This window comes from Rutidosis leptorrhynchoides, chromosome 1, assembly GCF_046630445.1.
Source record: "Rutidosis leptorrhynchoides isolate AG116_Rl617_1_P2 chromosome 1, CSIRO_AGI_Rlap_v1, whole genome shotgun sequence".
NCBI classification, from domain to species: domain Eukaryota; kingdom Viridiplantae; phylum Streptophyta; class Magnoliopsida; order Asterales; family Asteraceae; genus Rutidosis; species Rutidosis leptorrhynchoides.
Window position 1 is genome coordinate 452253610 of NC_092333.1, and position 8268 is coordinate 452261877.

General features: G+C 32.8%; 1 protein-coding gene across 1 annotated transcript; it reads left to right on the forward strand.

The window, feature by feature from the left end:
* The first annotated feature begins 4778 nt into the window (after window positions 1–4778).
* Window positions 4779–6813, forward strand: LOC139903499 (uncharacterized). Its single transcript, XM_071885814.1, has 4 exons — window positions 4779–5417; window positions 5702–6202; window positions 6282–6345; window positions 6572–6813. The coding sequence occupies exons 1-4, from the start codon at window positions 4779–4781 to the stop codon at window positions 6811–6813; spliced, it is 1446 nt and encodes a 481-aa protein (XP_071741915.1).
* Window positions 6814–8268: the final 1455 nt, after the last annotated feature.

Below are 8268 nucleotides of genomic sequence, written 5' to 3' on the forward strand. Positions count from 1 at the left end.
AAACACATGAAAAACAGCACCCTTTAATCTAAGTTCTGATCAAATCTTTGCTTGATGTGTCGCGTCGCGGAGCCCTGTATCGCGGCGCGACAATTGCCTGGAACTGGTGCCCTCGACTAGCTAATCAATTTTCCAAGGTTTCCATAACTAATAACCCAAACGCTCACTTTAATACACATACTAACCCCAACCTTGAGTCTCACACGACTCAATGCCATCGTGACACGTAGGTAAACACGTTCGCGCATGCATTCAACATTTATAATATACACATTCTCAAGTAACTAACATGTTAGCTAACTTAGCCACATAACGAGCAAGTTATAGACGTATAATTGATTAGGTGTGTACCTTTAAGCGTGTACGGAAAAGCGGGGTGTTACATTTAGTTTCGGCTCCTTGAGAGAGTTTGGGCAGGAAGTTTATCTTCTCTGATTTTAGGCAGAGAGAAATCATCATCTTTGTGATTATCCTCTGATTGCTATCTTCTATTTTACTACTTCATCAATTATACCTTACATATTCATCTTATTCTCCATTGCTAATTATTACCATTGTTGCTGCTATAACAATTCTATTTGTAATTTCTGCTGCTACTACTTAGTTCTTATCAGATTGCTTCCGAATAAACCTCCACCCAACCCTACTTGAAAATAAGAAATATTAAACCTTGTGTTGTAACTCATGTGTTAGTAGTGGCCTACATATCTTAGCTATAGGTCAAGAGTTTGACTCTCGTTATTTAGTTACTCCTGGCAGCAGTTGAAGATATGTTATGCAATTGTGGAAAATGAATGTGTGAGTGGTTTAGTCTTTCTGTATGATCTTGAACTGCTGATTTTGAACTATTGTACAAGAAAAGAAAATAAGAAGTATTACCAACTAAAGATAAAAGTTGAAAATTGTAGGAATGACAATAGGCGAGAAAACATTCGTGACTCGTAAGTACTCAATTTTTATCTCTATCTCTTTTCTATTTCCTTTCTATCTCTTCTATATCTCTATCTCTATCTATATATATTACTAGTTTCATGACACGTGAAAACATGGATTTTGTTCAAAAATATTTATAAAAATAAACATTATCATAGGTTTTATATATAGATAGAACAAATATACGAATATTCAAATGACTGTAATGAGCTAATGACTATAACAGCACTTGTGCTCTTGAAGAAATTATGATGAAATAATTGTAAATGACCTAAAAGGAACCTAAAGGAGAGAGCCCAAGTACGCTGGTCTAATTTGCAATAAAATGGAGAATTGAACAGGGTATTTTTGTTATCCACAATGCAGCCACCATTTGTAATTTTACATTTGTGCCCCAACTAAATAAGTCACGTAATTACCACCCTACAACAAAAAAATTATCAGGCTCGATGACAACATACATGAACGGATCTGTAAAGTGACTAATAAATGCAATAATTAATAGTGAAATTCCCCTAAGATGAGTCCGAAACCAAGAACATGACCAAGTCACTACATGAGAAGCTAGTCATTCAAATTTATAGCAGCACATTCCCTTAGTAAAGCAACTTCATGAATCAGCCAACACATCTAGGTTGAAAACATATCACAATAGAATTGAGTCAAAAGATATTTTACTTCTATGAACCATTGGTTCCTTGAAGTGGCGGATCCAGGATTTTTTTCACCAGTGCCAAAAAAAAATTTAAAACCGTAGCAATTATTTGGGCAAAATATGAAAGTTTCGGGGCAAAAATGAAGGTTTATTAGCAAATTATGGAAGTTTTGGGGCAAAAATTTGAAGATTTTGGGACAAAATCTAGAACAAAATAAATTCACCTAGGAAAAAGTCTTCAAAATTTTTACACTAAAAATTGCAAATCCACTAGGACGAGCGCCCCCTTGTCCCCACATAAAATTGCCCCTGGTTCCTTTGAACAACCTTAGCCGAAGTAGTTAGGTAAGATTAAAAGGTTCTATATCATGAAAAGTTGTAAACAAATGCCTGCAAAAAGTTTGACAACACTTTTTGAAGTGGACCTGCATGACCACAAATTCATCAAAAACTGATGGACTATCTAAGCTAAATCGAATTCAAGTAGTAATCATACCAAGTATGAACTGACCAGAATAAATATATATAAAAATGCACCAGCAAAGTAAGAACTCTGCAAAGCTATTTCTATATTTCCCATTAGAGTGCTCCCATCAGTTTCCACTTGCACCCCGCCCAGGCCACCGCCTAGGTGGGCGCCCTTGGCCAGGATGTAGACTATAGATAACAACAAATATATAAGTGGACCTCAGTAGATCACATCAATAATGTAACATTATGTAACGTGTCATTGTAATTATTGTATGTAAATACGTGTGATTAGTGTACTGCCCATGTGGGCCAAGGAACCAATAATGTAAGATAACGTGTATGGTTTACGTTTAAAGTTAAATAAGTGTGCGGGCCACAACAATAATGTAAACGATCAATAATGTAAATGATCGTAGTGCGTGGGTCCCAGAGCATCTGTAAATAGTATTATGGCTCGCCTATAAAAGGAAGCCTCGGTTGTCATTTGTAATAAGGTTGAATTTGATAATAAACCTCACTGGTTTCTTTCTGTTGAATCTTTTAGATTTTGAATAGCAGAGCTCTCGTCGTTGAGTCTTAACCGATTCTGAATAGCGACACCTATCTAAGCATTATATATATTCATAATTTCAGTATACGTTTATCACATAATCATTCATCATTTCAATCGTCAATTTACTTATCAAAGAAGATAAAGTTAGGCACATGTCACAATCAAGAGTTAGGCAAATCAATTATTCATATCTTATTCATGAATTCATACGTAATATCCTAATTCAACATTCAAGCAAACATTAGTCGGATCCTCACGATCTAGATTAAATTAAACATAATATAATTCCGCACTAAGTTGAAGCGTCGTTTTGATCCTGGTATCAGAGCTAGAAGCATGATTCAAGAAAAGCAGTTGCACCTTCAGAATTCTGCATCAAAAGCAATCAAGAAAAAACACTCAGGTATGCTTACAAACTCAAAACTTGAAATATGAGTAATATTGAAGAACAAGTTGAAACTTTAACCAAACTAATGGCAGCTTTAGATATACCTGAAACAAACGAAGAAGCAGATATAATATTTGATTATAGTTCAGAAGAAGAAAATCCTTATACACAATATAATTTTGCTCAAAAACGGAAAAAATCTGATATTGAAGAAGAAAATTTAAAACAATTTGATTATAAGCCACCATCACCAACTGAAAATTATTTATATCAACAAAATATGATAAGAAGTAAAATGAATAAATGGGAACAAATACCACCACAGTACAAACCTAAAGTACCTATAATAAATACTAACGATGAAATTTTAAATATTGACTGTGAAACGAATATAGAAGAAAGAATACAAGATTGGTATAACAAAATGAGCGCACAAATTCAACTAACTAATGACCTAAAAGAACTCTCACCCATAGAATTGTTATACTTTATAATTCATAAAACTTCAGGAAATGTCTTTAGATATTTAGAATCTTGGACTGTTGAAGAAAGAGCTATGGTAGCATCAAGCGATGCTATAACAACATTTGAAAGTATCGTAGGAAAAATTGTCCAAGAATTTACGGGAAGGAATCTCATAGTTGAGGTTTCTAATGAATTATTTAGAGAAATAGCTTTTTGGCATATAACTAATTTAAAAATATGCAATATGTACTACCTTGAACCTTTCATATGTGAATTCTCTGAGCAATATTACAAATTAAGTGCCTCACAAAAGAAAATAGCATTAGATATGTTTTTTAACAAATTACCTAAATCAGTTGCCACATGAATTAAAGATGACTACAACACTAGAGATTAGTCAAAAATTGAAGATAGTCTAGGAGCACGCATCACTGAAGTAAAAACCTGGATGAAAAGTGAATGTTTAAAAGAAAAAGTCAGAAGAGAAGCGCATGTAAAACTCTATTGTAAAATTCAAAGTAACCAAGTTGGAAGATATGGTTGTGAGAAGCCTAAAAAATGAAAAAAGAAACCATATAAATCTAGGTATAAGAAATCTTATAAAAATAATGAACAAAGATATTTTAAAAATAAAAATCAGTACAGACAAAAATACCCGAAACAAGAAGATTCTAAAGAGCAATATTGTCCATCTAAGAAAAAAGACTGCAGATGCTGGCTATGCCATGAAATATGACATTACGCTAATAATTGTCCAAAAAAGGGAGAAAAAAGAGAAACAGAAATATTAAAAATCGCTTATGACCTAGGATACGAACCTTTAGAAGATTCTGAGATAGACTCTGATATAGAAATCTATGCATACACTAATGACGATGAATAAAAAAGAAATAAATCCAAACACCACTTTTATTACGGTCTTTGTTGATCAAAAACCATTATTAGCATATATAGACTCTGGATCTACGATGTGTTTTGGAAAGAAAAAATCTTTTAAAAATTGGAAAAATCTAAAAAAACCTTTAGAAATTATTGTTGCTGACAAATCCGTACACAATATTTGGTATGTCAGTAAAATGGTTTTTATTGTCATAGAAAAACATACATTTATTGCACCAACTATTTATATGCATGACTCTGGAGTAGATCTAATAATTGGAAATAACTTCTTAAAATTATATCAACTATTTATACAAATCACTTAAAGCATTAGCCTAAGGCATCTTAATACAAAAAGAATGGTTTCCATACCAATTAAAAAGACAAAAGAAGTCATACGATCTATAGCGTAAAATATAAAATTTCAAATAGAAATGATTTATCTTTTAACAAAAGAGAACCTTGAAGAAACCCTAAAAGATGTATGTAGCGAAAACCCTTTAGATATAAAAAATACTAACGATCAGTTAATCACTATTGAATTAAAAAATCCACATGATGAAATAAACGTATCTAATAAAATTCCTTATAGCATAAAGGACGTTAAAGAATTCAAAGAAGAATGTCAACAACTTCTTGAAAAAGGAATTATAAGAGAAAGCAAAAGTCCTCATTCGGCATCCGCTTTTTATGTAGAAAATAAAAATGAAATAAAACGAGGCAAAAGAAGAATGGTTATAAATTATAAAAAAATGAATGATGCTACAATTGGTGATTCATATAAATTACCTCGAAAAGACTATATTTTAGAAAAAATAAAAGGAAGTACTTTTTTTAGCACTTTCGATGCAAAATCTGGTTATTGGCAATTAAGACTTGATGAAAGTACTAAACCTTTAACAGTTTTTTCTTGTCCTCCGCAAAAACATTACGAATGGAATGTTTTACCTTTTGGGTTAAAACAAGCACCATCAATTTATCAAAGGTTTATGGATAACAGTTTACAGGGATTAGAAGACATATGTCTCGTTTATATCGATGATATTATTGTTTTTACTAGTGAAAATAAGCAGGTACACATTGATGCACTTTTCAGAGTCCTACAAAGAATAAAAGAAAAAGGAATAATTTTATCTAAAAAAAATCAAAACTTTTACAAACAGAAGTTGAATATCTAGGATTAGATATTTCAAAAAATGGGGAAATCTCTCTAATTAATACCACACAAGAAAAGTTAAACCTTTTTTCAGATAAGTTAGAGAATCGAAAACAAATCCAAAGATTTCTTGGATGTTTAAATTATATTGCTGAACAAGGCTTTCTAAAAAATTTAGCAAAAGATAGGAAGATTTTGCAGAAAAAACTTTCTGAAAAAATTAAATGGGATTGGACACAATCTGACACAGAATTGGTCCAAAAAATTAAAAAATCAGCACAATATCTTCCAGCATTATATAATCCGGAAACAAAAGATTTTTTGATCATAGAAACTGATGCATCAAATGATACATGGGCGGGATGTATGAAAGCAATTAAAAATGGCAAACAACTACTTGGGCTACACAATGATGGAAATCAAGTCAACCCCACTCATGCATTAGCTCAATCGAGCATTGGACAATCCTCTGTTTTTAAAATAGATAAGCACGAAAAAAAATTATGCAAGTATATTTCAGGAACATTCACATCTACAGAACAAAGATACATCACTCATGAAAAAGAGACATTAGCTTGTCTTAACACTCTTAAAAAATGGAAAATCGATTTATTACAAACAAGATTCAAGTTACGAACAGACTCTAAATACGTAACTGGATTCTGGCGATACAAATTACAAGCAGATCTTGGTAGAGGACGCGTAATACGTTGGCAACTACAATTACACCAGTATTATCCATATATTCGTTACATAAAAAGTGATAACAACATTATTGCAGACACTCTCACCAGAGAATGGAAGCCATCTTAGAACATGTCCTTCTTCAGATACAGCAAAGACAAGTACAAATATAAGCACTTCAACAACAAATATCAATTTTTCAGGGGGAGGAGGAGGAATTACAACAAATTTTTTCACTCCTTTCAGAAAAACTAAAATTAAAAAATGAAGCATCAAATATTACTTTTCAAGAAACGGCACCCTCAAAATCATTTAACAAACCTCAAGAAGAAACAGATGCTCAAGTTCTAAAATTTTTAAAATGATATAGTCAAGATTCGTATGTAGATAAAAGAGGCAATATATGGGCAGTTCATGCAGAATCAAAAAATGGATTTAAATTCTGGGCAAATTACGGAACACAACATAAAGTCGGCGATCCAACTCCAACTCCAACAGGATGGATATCAGAGGATGAACAAACAGCAAACAAATTACCAACAGAATGGAAAGATTTCGCGAATTCAGAAAGAGGCATTCAAATCTCCAACATTTTGTCTTTTTCAGCGTGGGAGGGATGTAGACTATAGATAACAACGAATATATAAGTGGACCCCAGTGGATCACATAAATAATGTAACATTATGTAACGTGTCATTGTAATTATTGTATGTAAATACGTGTGATTAGTGTACTGGCCATGTCGGCCATAGGAACCAATAATGTAAGATAACGTGTATGGTTTACGTTTAAAGTTAAATAAGTGCGCGGGCCACAGCAATAATGTAAACGATCAATAATGTAAACGATCGTAGTGTGTGGGTCCCAGAGCATCTTTAAATAGTATTATGGCTCGTCTATAAAAGGAAGCCTCGGTTGTCATTTGTAATCAGGTTGAATTTGATAATAAGCCTCATTGGTTTCTTTCTGTTGAATCTTTTAGATTCTGAATAGCAGAGCTCTCGTCGTTGAGTCTTAACCGATTCTAAATAGCGACACCTATCTAAGCATTATATATATTCATAATTTCAGTATACGTTTATCACATAATCATTCATCCTTTCAATCGTCAATTTACTTATCAAAGTAGATAAAGTTAGGCACATGTCACAATCAAGAGTTAGGCAAATCAATTATTCATATCTTATTCATGAATTCATACGTAATATCCTAATTCAACATTCAAGCAAACATTAGTCAGATCCTCATGATCTAGATAAAATTAAACATAATATAATTCCGCACTAAGTTGAAGCGTCGTTTTGATCCTGCACAAGCAAAGTAAGAACTTTGCAAAGCTATTTCTACATTTCTCATTAGAGTGCTCCCATCGGTTTCCACTTGCACCCTGAAAGGACCCGTCCTAATCCATCCGGATGAAGTCCACATCAATTATAAACGATTCACAACAGTTGATTACATCGCGAGGTTCTTGACCTCTATATGATACATTTTACAAACATTGCATTCGTTTTTAAAAGACAAACTTTCATTTACATTGAAAGTTAACGACATGCATACCATTTCATAATATATCTAAACTATAAATGACTTAATAATAATCTTGATGAACTCCATGACTCGAATGCAACGTCTTTTGAAATATGTCATGAATGACTCCAAGTAATGTGTCTAAAATAAGCAAATGTACAGCGGAAGATTTCTTTCGTACCTGAGAATAAACATGCTTTCAAGTGTCAACCAAAAGGTTGGTGAGTTCATTAGTTTAACATAAATAAACATTTCCATCATTTTAATAGACCACAAGATTTTCATTTCTCATAAATATACGTCCCATGCATAGAGACAAAAAATATCATTCATATGGATTAAACACCTGGTAACCGACATTCACAATATGCATATAAGAATATCCCCGTCATTCCGGGATCCTCCTTCGGACATGATATAAATTTCGAAGTACTAAAGCATCCGGTACTTTGGATGGGGCTTGTTGGGCCCGATAGATCTATCTTTAGAGTTCGCGTCAATTAGGATGTCTGTTCCCTAATTCTTAGATTACCAAACTTAATAACAAAGGGGCA